The sequence below is a fragment of the Oryzias latipes genome, chromosome 14 (assembly GCF_002234675.1).
Source record: "Oryzias latipes chromosome 14, ASM223467v1".
NCBI lineage: Eukaryota > Metazoa > Chordata > Actinopteri > Beloniformes > Adrianichthyidae > Oryzias > Oryzias latipes.
In genome coordinates, this window is record NC_019872.2 from 16,259,431 (window position 1) to 16,274,695 (window position 15,265).

The 15,265-nt window shown below is 41.9% G+C and overlaps 1 protein-coding gene across 4 annotated transcripts in view; it reads right to left on the reverse strand.

Moving 5' to 3' along the window:
- The window catches only part of LOC101169724 (Down syndrome cell adhesion molecule-like protein 1 homolog), a 62,320-nt gene that overhangs the window by 7,230 nt on the left and 39,825 nt on the right, over positions 1-15,265 (reverse strand). For 2 of the 4 annotated variants that reach the window (XM_020708963.2, XM_011483622.3), the window contains exons 6-24: positions 14,344-14,619; positions 13,954-14,250; positions 12,109-12,381; positions 10,835-11,119; positions 9,768-9,887; positions 9,502-9,678; positions 8,739-8,938; positions 8,361-8,457; positions 7,881-8,009; positions 7,619-7,786; positions 7,459-7,529; positions 6,587-6,827; positions 5,688-5,834; positions 5,096-5,251; positions 3,443-3,582; positions 1,501-1,654; positions 870-987; positions 269-432; positions 78-176 (exon numbers count right to left, since the gene is read on the reverse strand). In XM_020708963.2, coding sequence (XP_020564622.1) covers positions 78-176; positions 269-432; positions 870-987; positions 1,501-1,654; positions 3,443-3,582; positions 5,096-5,251; positions 5,688-5,834; positions 6,587-6,827; positions 7,459-7,529; positions 7,619-7,786; positions 7,881-8,009; positions 8,361-8,457; positions 8,739-8,938; positions 9,502-9,678; positions 9,768-9,887; positions 10,835-11,119; positions 12,109-12,381; positions 13,954-14,250; positions 14,344-14,619 — 3,312 coding nt within the window. Of the gene's footprint in view, positions 1-77; positions 177-268; positions 433-869; positions 988-1,500; positions 1,655-3,442; positions 3,583-5,095; positions 5,252-5,648; positions 5,835-6,586; positions 6,828-7,458; positions 7,530-7,618; positions 7,787-7,880; positions 8,010-8,360; positions 8,458-8,738; positions 8,939-9,501; positions 9,679-9,767; positions 9,888-10,834; positions 11,120-12,108; positions 12,382-13,953; positions 14,251-14,343; positions 14,620-15,265 lie in introns of all 4 variants that reach the window. The other 2 variants (XM_020708962.2, XM_020708961.2) reach the window with 1 other exon arrangement.

Genomic DNA, 15,265 nt, shown 5'->3' on the forward strand with positions numbered 1-15,265 from the left:
TAGTCAGAAATTTGCTTCAGAGTGAGCAATAATTTTTAAAAGATGCCAATACAAGGAGGGCGGGGCTTTGAGAATACCTCTAATGGAGCTTCCTCCATTGTCTCCAGGAATCCATGCCAAGGTGATGGAGGAGGTTGAAGTGGTGGAGACAGTCAGTCGAGGCTGGTCAGGAGGAACTGGAGACAAGAAAATGACAGAAGTTGTCAAAAACACAAGTGTTAATTAAAATCAATCTTCTAGTCTTAGAAAGCAACCGCTTTCATCTTACCTTGAACCACCAGATTCACTATAATGGTGTCAAAGCCCAGGGTGTTAGTGGCAGTACAGGTGTGATACCCAGAATCCTCGGCTTTGACTGAACGCAGCACCAGTGTGCCGTTGGATAGGATCTGTTTCTGGCTGTCTGCTGTCACAGGGATGGCTGAGTCCTCACTGATTTCAAAAATAAAAGCGTTGACGTTATCATCCTGAATCAACGACAAGCCTCTGCTTTCTTTAGAAAGAGCCTCATTAATCTGACGGATTCTGAACACCCCCTAAAATAAATGATCTTCTCAGTTTTTTTGTGAGCCTTGCTGACAATGAAGCAGGTGAACATTTCTTTCATGTTAAACCTTTGACATGTCTTAACTGTGACATGCAGACAAGGAACAATTTTCTGGCTATCAAAACAAGTGTGGAGCAACACAAAAAATGTTGCAATTTCTTGAGAATCGGCTCAAAAATATGAAAATTAAAAGATTTAAATAGAACCCATTAACATATTAGGCCAACATATAATTTAAAAACAAAACGGTGACTTTCTGAGAGATCAATACATTAGATCTCTAGTGAGTAGTCTGTAAAACAGCAAGGTCATGCACTCTGACCTATCTTTGGTCCATTTAATGGTGGGGGCGGGCTCTCCGACCGATGCGCACGGCAGACGCACTTCCTTCATCCATGGTGTGGTCACTGTGCCCCCAAAGGACAGGATCTTGGCAGGAACTGCACAGAAAACAAAACATTGAACATTCGTAAATCTCTGACAAACAGTCTTGTACTCAAACGGCTGTAAATACACCCAGGTGTCTCTTTTACACCTTGGGTTGTCTTAGTGGGGCTGAGTTCGCCTGAGGGGAAAGGGTCACTCACTGCTGAGAGACTGAAAAACCTCAGACCTCTCCGGTTCAGTCTATCTTTTGCCCATGGATCCTCCCCCCTATTGATTCTTGCCTGCTTCCTTTCTCCCTAGGGGTCATTTTACTAGATAGGCCCTGTTCATCACCACATAATTAACAACAGTGTTTCTCCCAACATATCCATGACTTAATCAATACTGCAGCTGTCAATCAATAGCAGGGAGCTCAGCTAGTAGGAGAAAAAGAAGGGAGAGGGAGCGATAAAAGTACAGGAGAGGCGGCAGCATGGTCATGGTCATCTTTCCAGCTGTCTCCTCATAACCTTTGTACAGATCTCTTTACCCTTCTCCTGTGTTCTGGGCTGGCCTAAAGGACCTACCTTTCCCAGCAGGCTCCACTGTGACCTTTGCGCTAATGTTGCCTCGGCCAGCAGTTGTCACGGCGGCCGCCCAGATGTGGTATTGTTTACCCCGGCTAAGGTGCGTGATGCGATAGAACAGCATCTCCGGGTTGGCCTCGTACTCACTGGGCGCCTGGGAAAGAGAGCACGCCATGTTATGTTAAGATGCTCCACAAAAACTGTGATAAGCAGAAATTAGGCAGCATTGTGTGATAAATGAAAGATTTATATATTTTTACTGTGCCACACTGTTTTTATTTTTTGTTTTTTTTGTATGTTTAAATTTCTAAGTCACGTCAGAATCTGAGGGGTAACAAAAAATAGAAAAACAGAGTAAGAAACCCTAAGAACAAATGCAAAAATGACTAAAAAAAATCACATTACATTACTTTGTGAAGTTTTTATGTAACTTTATGAAATTTGACAGCATTCCTAAATGCCCACAATGATGGAGATGAAAGGAAGCAAATGCTTAAAACTACAGGTTTAGTAAAAATTCCAAACTTGAAATCCACACTGGAGGTTAGGTGCTCCATAAAAGAAAGAGGCATTCATAACATCAAAAGCCAAAAAATTAGTTGCGTTTGTTCATCTTAATAGGTATTACTAAAAGCTACAGCTGACCTTTTTAGCTTCCAGCTGAATCAATAAATTTTTCTTAAAAATTAAGAGCAGAATTAAGGAATTAAGAAACTGCCTCCATGAAAAATATTATGGATTCATTCACAGTCATGTATTTCACTGAAATATCTATTCAAAAGAGGCAAAAAAAAAAAAAAAAAACCTTTGCAGCTAACAAAAAGGAGAAAAGATGATCTACGTAACAGTTCTAGTGAGAAAATAAAAAAAACTAAAATTATTCATTTAGCTTATTGTAATAGAAAACTAAATTAGTGGTCTGAATTTGCATACTTTTCCTGTTTCTGTGGACACAAATTCAATTGTATGCCTGTCCTTGTCCATGGATTACAATTAATTAAATTCAAAGACAACAATAAATAAATACAAGCCCAGATGCTTGGTAAGATGATGCCGTGCTTTTATCTGTGTTCATCCGAAATTCTTTAACCGTTTGCTTTTTCTCTCCCCTCTGTGTCGCTTAGTGAAGAGGATGGAGGGACAAAAAAGGAGGGGTGTGTGTGTCTTTGTGTGTGTGTTGGGGGTTCAAACATTCCTCCAGCATCGCGGTGGTGTTGTGGTGATCCAGGGAGCGATACAGGGAGATAATGAAAAGACGGACAAAAGCACTCCCATCCTGATGTGAATGACACCCTCCTCTGCTCCTCCCTTCCACCCTCTCTGACTCCCTCATCCCCTCTTTTTTTCAATCATTCCCCTTCTGTGTCTCCCAACCTCTAATGGTGTGTCTTTTTTTCTTCTTTCTGCCTTCCTTCTCTGCTCCCTCCCTCCCTTCTCTGCCCGTGCTCATTTACATGGCACTCATGCACAGGAAGGGAGGAGTATTTTCAAATAATAAGAAAGTGAGATTCTTCCCTTATATCAGATTTTGCAGCATCCTTGGTGTTTGCGTGCAAATAATCTACCCACTATGGAACGTGACACAAGCGTGTATAAATAGACATTTTTGAAATGCGATGCGCCTCTGTGTGCATTTTTTTCTGATGCAGCAGAGTGCATGTGTGAGCTTGTTCTTTGTCTCATTTGCATATCTACGTCCCATCACGTTGCCAAGACAACCTCATCTGTTCATCTGGGAGGTCAGGAAATAAAGCGATGGTGCAAACAGAGAGAAAACGAGATGTGCGCAAAGAGATGTACACACACAAACACACACTGGCTCAATTAACAAGAGTGGTTACCGATGAATTAATTGCATCCGCAGATTTTCATCTGCTTCTCAAGTACCTGGAGCATTTTTCCCTCACCCATTATGAGTCACACCCACAGTGGAAGTACTTACAGGCTGTCCAGATCCTGGACTGGAGCAGTAGATTGTGTACTTGCGGATGACACCATTAGGCTTAAGAGGAGGTAACCAGGATACCACCACACTGTTTGGAGACGAAGGAACAGCCTTGATGCCAGCTGGTGGACCGGGAACTGGAGAAAACATACCCACATCAGCACATGAGCGCATTTGCATGTGTGTGTTTGTGCACGCACACGCTGGGTGTTGGATCCCTGTTAAAGTAAGCAGGCTTGTTTTGCAGATTGGTAGTCTTATCTCGCACTAAGCTGCTCTGGAAGGACTTGGAAGAACTGCCTTTGGGTGAAGGCGTGACATATGTTCAGTCAGACATTGGTCAGCAAGTCTGACAGCGTAACACCCAGAATTCTCTTAACTCTCATACCCACAAACAGATTAGACGGTAACGTCTGATCCGTTGCTGGCCACTTCAGCTCAACACTGTTTGCCTCTTAATGTTGTTTACAGGATAATGGCTCAAGATGGGTTTAAGGAAGGTTTCACCCTTTACAAAAACACATCAGGGTACGGCATTTCCTGGACAAGGAACAAAAAAGCTTTAGTCACATTGATCATACTGTATAAGGCACAAGCCGCACAACCTATTCAATCCTGACCATAAATATTATCAGTGCCTGACAGGTGACCTCGACTAGAGTCAGCAGAAAGAGCGTGACACATTGGAAACCTGTAAATCCATCCCCCAATTCTTCTTTTTATTCGTTGTGAGGCCCCCGATTCAGTCATTGAACCCCCTTGACTCCCCCGCCCCACACATGCCATGGGGAAGCATGAAAACAGCATTAACTCTGAAAGGACAGATGAAGCAAGGACTGTTTTAAGTGACAGAGGCATGAGTACAGGAATGGAGAGAATGTCAGCAACAGTTGAAGCTCTAAGTAGAGGCAGGAGTGGCGTGGCAGTTGTCGATATTAAAACTTGATGTCAAAGAAGGAGTGGCACAGAGGGGAGGAGGGGAATAGATTCCATCTGGTGCCCAAAATCTGCCCTGGACTCCAGACAGACAGTCTGCGGCACAGCCAAGTGATGAAGAGGAGGAAAGGCACAGATATGATGAGGGATGCTCTGTTGTGCCTTAAGAAGAGGACATGATCCCAAAAATTGATCAAATTTGGAACATTAACACACATAGACCTGTAAATCTGTGATAAATCAGGAGAAACTCCTTAAAAAGTAGGTGTAAAATCTCTCCAATTACAGGAATTGTTAGATAAGTCTGGATTGTCTTATCACCCTTCTATGTTTCTATCTTTAAACCTTGAAGTCTATCCTTCTCCCTTATAAAGAGACATGGATCTGCCTGTAATCCTGCCTCCAATGGTGTAAGCACAAAATTAATTCTCCTTAATCCACAAGGAGTTAATCCCTCCACCAATGGCGAACAGGCTGGGGGGAAGAAACCACCGGCAGCCTGATTCCTGGATGATATTTGCTCTGAGAGAGCAACCCCACCCTGTCCCATCCAGAGACTCCGCCAGCCCTCCTTCAGCCCCTGAGCCATGGACCCAAAGCCCCTTAATTCTCATTAACACAGCTAATGGAGCTTCCCTACACAAATGAGCTTTTGTCATGCATTAGACACACATCTCATTCACAGTATCTGAAATCTAAATCAGAAATACTCACGATCCTCGCGGGTCTGGATGTACAGGACGTTGCTGCGGACCCCATCCCCCGCCTGAGTGTAGGCCAGCACCTGCACGCTGTAGTTGGTGAACTTCTCAAGCCCTCGCAGCTCCACCTGCTCACGTGTGGTGGTGATGTTCTGCATCTCTCCCCATTCTGAAGGGAGAAAAAGAAAAACATTATCACTCACAAACAACTGAAACATACACCGGGGGGGGGGGGGGGGGTGTCAAAGCAGAAATCTGACACAAGATGGACCACAAGGCAGCATCTCAAATATTCACAAAATAAATGGTTTATGTTTGGGACACGTAGAGGAAACAAATACAAAATTAATGCACTTGGAAATTATGCTCAAAAGAATCGTCTACAAGGTCGTTTTTTTAATCTAAAATCCAACTAAGAACACCAACAAGAACAGATTTGAACATACATCACAAAAGAACAGGAAGTGCTCAAAGGGATGGACATGAGAAACACTCTCTAACTCATGATCCTGACACAGACAGGAGTGTGGGTTGGTGAATTTTAGAATGAAATAGGTGATAATTACTCTGCATTGGCCACTGGGCCTGGCCCCCACAGCACCCACCTCCGTCAGGAAAGAGGGACCAAAACACGACCCGGTACCCCTTCAGGACGCCGTGGAGCGTCAGCCGTGGTGGCTCAGACCATGTGATCACCGCTTCATCCGACGTGACTGAGATGGCTCTCACGTTCTGGGGGGGCTCGCTGGGAACTGGAGAAAGCAGGGTCAGAGTCAGGATGGTCAGGCATTCAGGCTGTTTTAGTGTTTTGAATTTTTGTCGCTAAGGAGACTTGTTGCTAGGAAGACCTGATGAATAATAACTCAACGCCACAAACCACAGGAAATCTCTGCTGAAATGAATCAGTCAAATTAGCTAAAATTAGCCCTGAATTGCTCCTTGATCATTCCTGGTTTTCAGAGTGAAAGCCATGAACGGTGGGGGTCTAATGGAGGACGGGAAGAGCAACAGAAGAAACATGCGAACACCAAAAAAGACACACCTAAAGGTTTTACGTGTAGATTAATGTGAGAGAAATTTGGTGACATTATTTATGTCAAAGAGGACTCAAAACCAATCGATAACTGCCATTGAGGGTATTTGAAAAGACGACTTGTCCAGAGCAAAGCGGTTTAAGGGAAAAGGATGGAAAACAACAATACAGAATGAACAGACAAATCATGAGGTAGATGAAAGAGAAACTGATGAGAGGATGAATGAAAAAAGAGGACAAATAACAAGTAATGGGGTACTTTATTCATCTTTTCTAAATGCCAGCCTAATGAGGGGGCTAATTAGAGTAGAGCCATGGGGGTTGTGCAACAAATCCATCCTGCCATTTTGTTCGAGTCTGTATGTTAACATGCCGACATGCAGTTTATGCGCAAAAAATTATCTCCAAACACTTTGATGCCAAAATACAATCATTCGATTGATTCTTCATGTCATTTTCTGCCTTTCTTACCATCTTCCAATGTGGTGGCATTGATCTCTGTGCTGGACGGGCCTGTCCCAGCCCTGTTGAAAGCCTGGACCACCACGCCATACTGAGCAAACTTCTTAAGGTTGTCCAGCGTGTACACTTCACTGTCACCTGTAGCTTTCATCTCCACTATGCTGTACTGGCCGTTGCTACCTGGGCCGTTTTCTCTGTATCCGATCTGATAACCTCGGATCACGCCATTCTGCAACTCCTTCTTGGGAGCCTGAAACATTTGGAAAATAAAGCAAACATTTTGGATGATTGTCCAAAAATAGATGCACAGATGCACGAATGTGATTGCCTCAGCTCAGAAGGTAAAAGAGTAATTTCTAACTGGAAAGGTTGGGATTTGTTTTGTGGTCTTGATAGTGTCATTGGGTTATTAGAGCGAGTACACAAATTAGTGAAATTGTAATTTTCAAATTAAGAAACACAGTAAGAAACTACTGTGAATTTGGCTTGCAGTGAAAAAAGTTTTGACTGGTTGATTAGAAAAACAACATTTATAATTTACATTTATCATTCAAATTAAAAATAACCCAAGTACAGATCCCGACTTCACACTCAGGACACATTTCTATCATAACATTTTAACCAGGTGTCGATGAAATCTCTCGTTCATCCAGGTTAATTCCATCATAGTAGTCCAAAAGGCTTTTGGATAAGAGGTGAAACATCTTCCAACTTTAAAAACTAAGGCCAGATGACAACCCCTTAACCTACTACTATGATTTTAACCAGGTAAAAAAAAGACAACTGATGAGCACAAAGCCTACAAAAAGGTCAGCACACATAAAGATCAGCTATTAGCCTTTAAAGTTTCCCAAATTAAAGTCAAACTTAAATTGATTTACCCTCCATGTAACTCTGATGCTCTGAGATGTCATTGGTTGGAGGATGACATCCATTGGTGGCCCATCAGGAGCTGCAATTGTCAGGCAAAGTCTTGTGGTTAACATGTGTGTCTCTAATGTAAAAAAAAAAGGCAGAGATGAAGAGAAGGTGGTGACATACGTGCTTCCTCAGTACTGATGGTGAGCTCCTTGCTAGGGGAGCTTCGTCCAATCTTGTTGTAGGAATACATGCGGATGCTGTAGACGCAGGCAGGGTGCAACTCCACAATGTTAGCTTGGTTGTTTGTCGGTGAAATGTTCCTGGTTGTGTACATGTGGTCCCAGGAGTCTGTGAAACACATTTTTATTTTATTTTACACAGGTTGAAGTAAAATTAAGAAACTTTTCTGGGAACTCAAGTTGAAGTTCATCTCAATGCTCACCTGATTTGTTCTTGTACTCAATGTCATAACTGGTAATGATGCTGTTGCCATCAAACCTTTGGATCCAGCGCAGGTTCATGCTCCGGTCCTTTACCTCTCTGACCTCCAGCTCAGGAGGATCTGGTGGTTCTGTAGTACAGAGGAACAAAAAAAAAAAAAAAAACAATAAGTCAGCACTAACACAAACACAGGAACTTTGACTTCTAGGCTTTTAGTTTTTTCCAAAAGCAAACAGTTTTCTGATATTTTGACTGATGTACCACAAAAAATTAGCTTGAAAAGATCATTTTCAACAACATCATTATCTGCTCTTATAACCGTCAATTTAAAGCACTGTAGTAAACCCCAAAAGCTAAAATTATGACATGTTTTCAAACCTGTTTGGCACCTTCGAAAATGGTAAAGGTTTGTTATATTCCAACGGATGTTACATTCAAATGGACAAAGGAACTTTTCTTTTTTCCATTCAGTTTAAAATACCTTGCACTGTAAGCTGGATGAGCCCTCGACCTTCTCCATAGGAGTTTATGGCATGACAGGAGAAGAAGACAGAGTCTCCTCGCTCGGCTGGATTCAACTGTCAACCGAAGCAGAGGCAGGAAAACTGTAAAGTGAGACTCCAACTCACAGTAAAACTTCATACACCAATGTATATATATAAATATAGGATTGGACTTCATAATAAAGAACATTTTCTTTTTTAAAAAGCTATCTTTATTATGAAAACTGACCAAGATTTCACACATGCTTCTGGACACATGGCTTAAACTTAAAATAAAAAAGCCTTAAAGCAAAAGCATATCTCTGAAGTTCTGAGCAGCTTCAGTTCTCAGTTCAGGTTCTGATGGGGATTCTGACCTTTAGGGTGGAGATGACTTCATCACCCTTCTTGTTAATGGTGATGGAGTACCGGGGGTTTCTCTCTGCATCAATGACTGTGTCCCCTCTCTCCCAGCGGATAATAATAGGCTGCTCGCCTCGTGCTGTGCAGTTCAGCTCCTTGGTTTGGCCCTTTCTTGCCATGGTGGTGTTGGGGTGGCTGGTGATCATGGCAGGAACTAAGCAGATTCACAGACAAGTGTCACAGTAATGGTCGATCTTGCATGGAGAAATGAGATGAGGGAATAGGGATCAGGAATTGGAAACTGAGGATACATAGCAGATGTATAGACATTACAATTTCAACCCTTCATTCTCTGTAGTCATTTCACGCTTCAAGCTTCACCGGTCCTTTCACACTACACCCATCTTTCTCTATCTGCCTTGTACTTCTTTTCTTCCAACACTTGATTGATTGAGCGGAGATCCTGTGCTTTTTGATTCATCATAACCTATTCATCTACCTCTTTCCTCCACCATGCCCATAACATGACAGCCAGCATTCATAGATCAATGAAAAAGACAATTTCAGTTGAGGGTGTGCTGTAAAGAGACAAGATTTTGTTTTAGTGGCCACACTAGCTTGGGGGAAAAGTGCATCAAAGAGGTTTTCTTTCCTGTCCAAAAAACCTAAGGTTTATGTCTGTACTATCCAGGAAAGGTAGTTCTAAAGTCGAGTGCAGGATCATGCCAAAAAAAAAGACAAAAAATACAAAACCCTCCAACAATGACTGACACTTACTCTTGACAGTGAGGATCATGCTTTTACTGATGTCTGAGCCCACACCATTAGAGGCCTGACAGAGGTAGTACCCTCTGTCTTCCTCAAGAACATGTCGAATGAGCAAAGAGCCATTTGTCATGATCTGGATGCGGCCAGTGAGTGGGACTGGATGGTACTGCTGTGGGTTTCCAACTCCTGCAGAAAAAAAAACAAAAACCCCTAAATAAGCATATGAGCATCAACATTTGTCTTTGGTTGTGTGATGTTTGAAATGCCAACTTTACCTTTAGCGTGTTTCCACATGACTTTTGGAGGTGGATAACCTTCCACTGAGCAGTTCAGGACTCCGGCCTTTCCATATATGCAGTCCTGGTTGTTAGGCTGCACCACAAAACGGGGTGGGACTACGAACCAAAAGAATGCATTCAGAACCAGGGCTTCTTCAATCCTTTTCTATTTCAGGAAAATTCTAGCTAATTCGGTTCTGTGGATGAAATCTAAACATCTGCAGTTGCAGCATAAGGTTTGAATACCTACTCTGCAACACGGGGCACCCTAAGACAGGACTTATGAACATACCAAGTGTTTTTGGGAGTTTGCACAGGAACCTAGTTACTTTTTAGATTTAGATTTGGTTTTCCTTTAGAAATAAATGAATTTATTATAATTTGTTTTTACATTCCAAAGTAAATTAAGAGCGCATTTTAAACAAAAGAAATAACACATGCACATGTATCTTCCAAACTAGTGGTACTTAAACTAAGCATGCACACATGTAGCTTGGGGATATTTAACGGCATTACGGGTGCAACTTTTTTAAAAATATTCTTTAAAATCATTGGTAAAAGAAAATCACTAAAAACTATAATTTCATAAATATTCCCTATCATTAAATAAGTTTTTCATTCAGAGGATCCTTAGAGTCCAAAGCCAGTTCTGAGCATGTAAAAGACTGCCACGTTATTCATTTGATAATTAATTTGAGCTGTTTCAATTTATAATAAAGTAATCAATCCATTGTTCTTCAGTCTTTAGTTTTTTTAATTTCATTTCTAATTCGTTCATGTGAAATCCCCTAAGTGAGGAATTCTGAGAATCTAAAAAAGTTTTTCTTTCTTTGAGAAATTGTTTTAATGCCACCAATCCATTTCCAATTTTATAATTATTTTATTGCTTTCTTGTCGACAAAGTTCCCCCGTAGGAGTACATAATTGAAAATATGGTTGAGATGCTAATGATATTAGAATTTATTCTTTTAATTTAGCAAAGGTGTAAAAAGGTAAGAGCCTTCAAGTTTCTTAGGGGTTGAACAACCTCAGTTCATTCACATCCTCCCTTATTTCACTCTCACCAGTAACAATCAGCTGCCTCTCCCAGCTGACTGTAGCAGCGGCGTTGCTGGCGATGCAGGTGTAGTTTCCGTTGTGCTTCAGTGTCACCTTGGAGATCTGCAGGGAGCTCATGAACTCTTTGGTCTCAATTCCGACGCCAGAGGCGTAGCCTGGCACGATGAGCTGACCGTCTTTGTGCCAAGTGATGCGTATGGGCATGTCCCCAGAAGACACCACGCAGGCAATGTACATGAGCTTCCCCACTGAGGTAGAGGGGATATCGAAGGGCTGGATGAGCGGCGGTACTGGGGGAAGACAGAGAGAAAATCAGTGGAATAAAGGCACCAATAGATGTGGCAACATGGCCATCTGGAGTTAAGCTAAAAGAGACAGAAAAAGTCATTGGCCAGTGGGCCTCACTTGGCCACCACCCCTTCCAGCCCCCCAGCTTCTGCAGCCCATAATAGCTGCTCTGGTTAGAGTCCAATTGGCAGGGAGAAGTCATTCTGTTGCCATAGTAATGGAGGTTGAGGTGGGGGTACTACAGCTGAGACATCTGGGGGATTTAATCTAGGCTTCATTATTATTCATCTAATTAAATCAGAGACACACTCAGACTCAGGCGCATGCACACGCCCATAAACACCTCTGCAGCTGCCGCCGTTTCTTAACTCACAAACTAAATAACATGCAGACAGAAGCCTCTGAAACCTAAAACCAGTGACAATCTCTGAATGAGCACTGGACAATTCTGACTGAGATGGCGTGTGCTGCCTCTAGTTACACCTATGTTTGGAACTCTTGACCTATTTTACAATGATTTTACCAACGGTTGTTGAGGAAGGTAAAGAAACCGATAAAAGACAGAAAGGAACATGCCAATTTTTCCTCTTTTTAATTTTTTTTTAAATACATCACATATTCTTCATTTTGGCCATGACTAAAATTGAAAGATTGGTTCTGACAAAACACAGAAATATGGCAATAATTTATGTACAGCTAACTTCAGGGTTGCCACTGGGAAACATCCCACGATTCTGAGACGTGATTTAGCTTCAGTTTCTCAGTGGACGCCATTTCCGACCCAATTCTCCAGGTATGGAAACACTAGGAAGCACCCCCATGTGGTTGCACTAACTCACAGCACCTGGTAGTCCCAGGTGGTCTCCCAACTCTGCTTAGCTTCCAGATCAGAAGAGATCGGGCTTGTCCAGGGTGGCACAACTGTGCTAGGCTACAGTTTTATTAATATGAGTATTTATAAAGACTCTTTCAGTCTTGTGTGTATGCTTACCTTTAACAGTGACATGGACGGTCTGGTTAATGGAGACTTGGGGTTGGATCAAAACACTACACAAGTACGTCCCCTCGTCAGCACCCTTCTGCACATCTGTAAGCCTCAGGGTGCCATTCTCAAACACCATTTGACGATGATTATCAGGTAGCTGCATGCCGTCTTTCAACCACTTTATGGAATAATACGGGTACCCAATCACACGGCATGTGATATAGGTGTTTCTGCCCGCCACTGCAGTGATATCTCGCATGGGTCTTATTCGAGGTGGACCTGGAGACACAGGGAAGAGAGGGAGGGGATGGAGGGAGGAGACCAAAAAAAGACACGAGGCAGGAGAAAAGGCAGATGAGGTGACAGAGGTCATGGCAGAATAAGAGGGTGTAGCCACGGAGATAAGAGAAATAAAGGTTGAGGGGAAAAGAGTGATTGGGATGTGTTGAAATGTGGACAGGAGGGTTAGTTTAGCCCATTTTACAAGAGTCTGTAAATATTTGCTGTTTTTTTCTACTCTGATTATCTATAGTATATTAGGAAACAATTAGTTTATTATGTTTAACAAAGTTGAAACGAGAAATTTGCATACAGTTTAAAAAGACACATTTTTTCTTATAAAAATAATTGTTTTAATCTTTAAGTAATTCCTCAGGCTGGTATCTGTAGAGACTATGATCTGCTGATCAGCCATAAAGCAAAACAGCCACCACAACGCTCGGGAGCGAAAAGTTAAATGTTTGCAGGACTCTGAACATGTGCACTTGTATGAGGTTGACCTGTACTGGTGCTACGAGTTTTTGGGTTTTCCAGGCATTGAAGGGTTTTAGGCAGGCATTAAGAAATAAATCTTGCATGACGACACAAAAGAGTAAAGGAACGACGGGCCAAAAACTCCAGCTATATGTCCCTAGAAGGTTACCCAAAACGTTGATCAACTTTTAAAAGTTTGAAAGCTCACTTGTGTCTCTTCTTAAACTGTATGCAAGTACGTTGCAATGATAGATAGATAGATAGATAGATAGATAGATAGATAGATAGATAGATAGATAGATAGATAGATAGATAGATAGATAGATAGATAGATAGATAGATAGATAGATAGATAGATAGATAGATAGATAGATAGATAGATAGATAGATAGATAGATAGATAGATAGATAGATAGATAGATAGATAGATAGATAGATAGATAGATAGATAGATAGATAGATAGATAGATAGATAGATAGATAGATAGATAGATAGATAGATAGATAGATAGATAGATAGATAGATAGATAGATAGATAGATAGATAGATAGATAGATAGATAGATAGATAGATAGATAGATAGATAGATAGATAGATAGATAGATAGATAGATAGATAGATAGATAGATAGATAGATAGATAGATAGATAGATAGATAGATAGATAGATAGATAGATAGATAGATAGATAGATAGATAGATAGATAGATAGATAGATAGATAGATAGATAGATATAGATAGATAGATAGATAGATAGATAGATAGATAGATAGATAGATAGATAGATAGATAGATAGATAGATAGATAGATAGATAGATAGATAGATAGATAGATAGATAGATAGATAGATAGATAGATAGATAGATAGATAGATAGATAGATAGATAGATAGATAGATAGATAGATAGATAGATAGATAGATAGATAGATAGATAGATAGATAGATAGATAGATAGATAGATAGATAGATAGATAGATAGATAGATAGATAGATAGATAGATAGATAGATAGATAGATAGATAGATGTCACTAAGCCCTGTATGTTTGTGAAAAATCAGGTGTAGAGTGCATTTATATTGAAAAGCAGACAGGCACCTCTTACGTTTATGCGCGCTTGGTACTCGGCGCTACCGGCCGAGTTGCGTGCGACGCAACGATACACTCCCCCATCCCGGATGAGCGGGCTGCTGACGTTGACGTGCGACACCGTCAGACCATCAGACAGAGTGTACTGGCTGGTTTTGTAAGTGGAATCTCGCACCACGGGCTCATCATCCAACGTCCAGGTAATTGAAGGGGGTGGGGCTCCTTTGGCGGCACACATGAGCGAGAAGGGCTCACCGGGGTTTACCACCCGCTCGCTGAAGGAAGACACAATTCGAGGAGTACCATCTGAAAGGAGTGAAACACAGAAGAAAGACTCATGAAGCCAAAATTTAGCAGAGCTTTATTAAATTGCTTTTTGTTGACAGTTTCCATCCATACCCTCTAGTAAAATAATGGAAAAGTCCTGAGCAGTGTGGCCCTTTCGGGATGCGAAGCACTGGTAGGCTCCAGAGTGGAACTTCTGTGCAGCAGTGATCTGGAGGGTGTCGTTGTGTTGTCCCTGGATGGAGATGTGCTGGTCTGAGATGATGGGCTGTGTGTTCCTGTACCAGGTGATGGTGTATTCTGGAGAGCCCTCCACAGTGCACGTGAAGAACAGTGTGCTACTGATGCCAGTTTTTAAATTCTTCGGAGACAAGGTCACCCGCAGAGGATCTGAGGGAAAGATGAATAACGTCACATAACCGATCTGAATGTAAATCATTTGGTTGGTATTTATCTGCATCTCATTAAATTGAAACTAAGTTCACTTGACTCAGCTGATAGTGCTCTGATTCATGTATTCAAAACGTGTTTACATTGAAATAAGAAGGATGCAGGGGGGAACATCAGCAGCGGTGACTCCATCACTTCGACACACTCATTAAAAAAGCAGCTGGAGATATCTCTTCACATCTCCGTCCACTTGTGTGTGTATTAAAGGGAATGTGGACATGTGTGTATGTGTACAAATGTCAGTGAGCAATAAGGCAGCTGGTGGTGAATGCTGGGGGGCATCTCTGTGCCTCCCAACCCCCCTGCCCTGTCAAAGTCACAGAGATGGCTGCCATGATGTGCCCACTGGCAAACCCCACTCCTGCACCCTTCTCTCTGTCTCTTCTTCTGTGTCTTCGCATACTTCTCACAATTCATCTCAGCTGCTGTTATTATAGTGTTATTACATTCCAGATAATTTCATTCCAGCACTGTCTGGATGTCTCTTGCATGACCCCTCATTTTTATTTTCCTCACCGTCCCTCTCAATGATGGTGAACGGAGCTGGCAGCTATGTTATGGAGTTAGCCCAGACGATTTACTGACC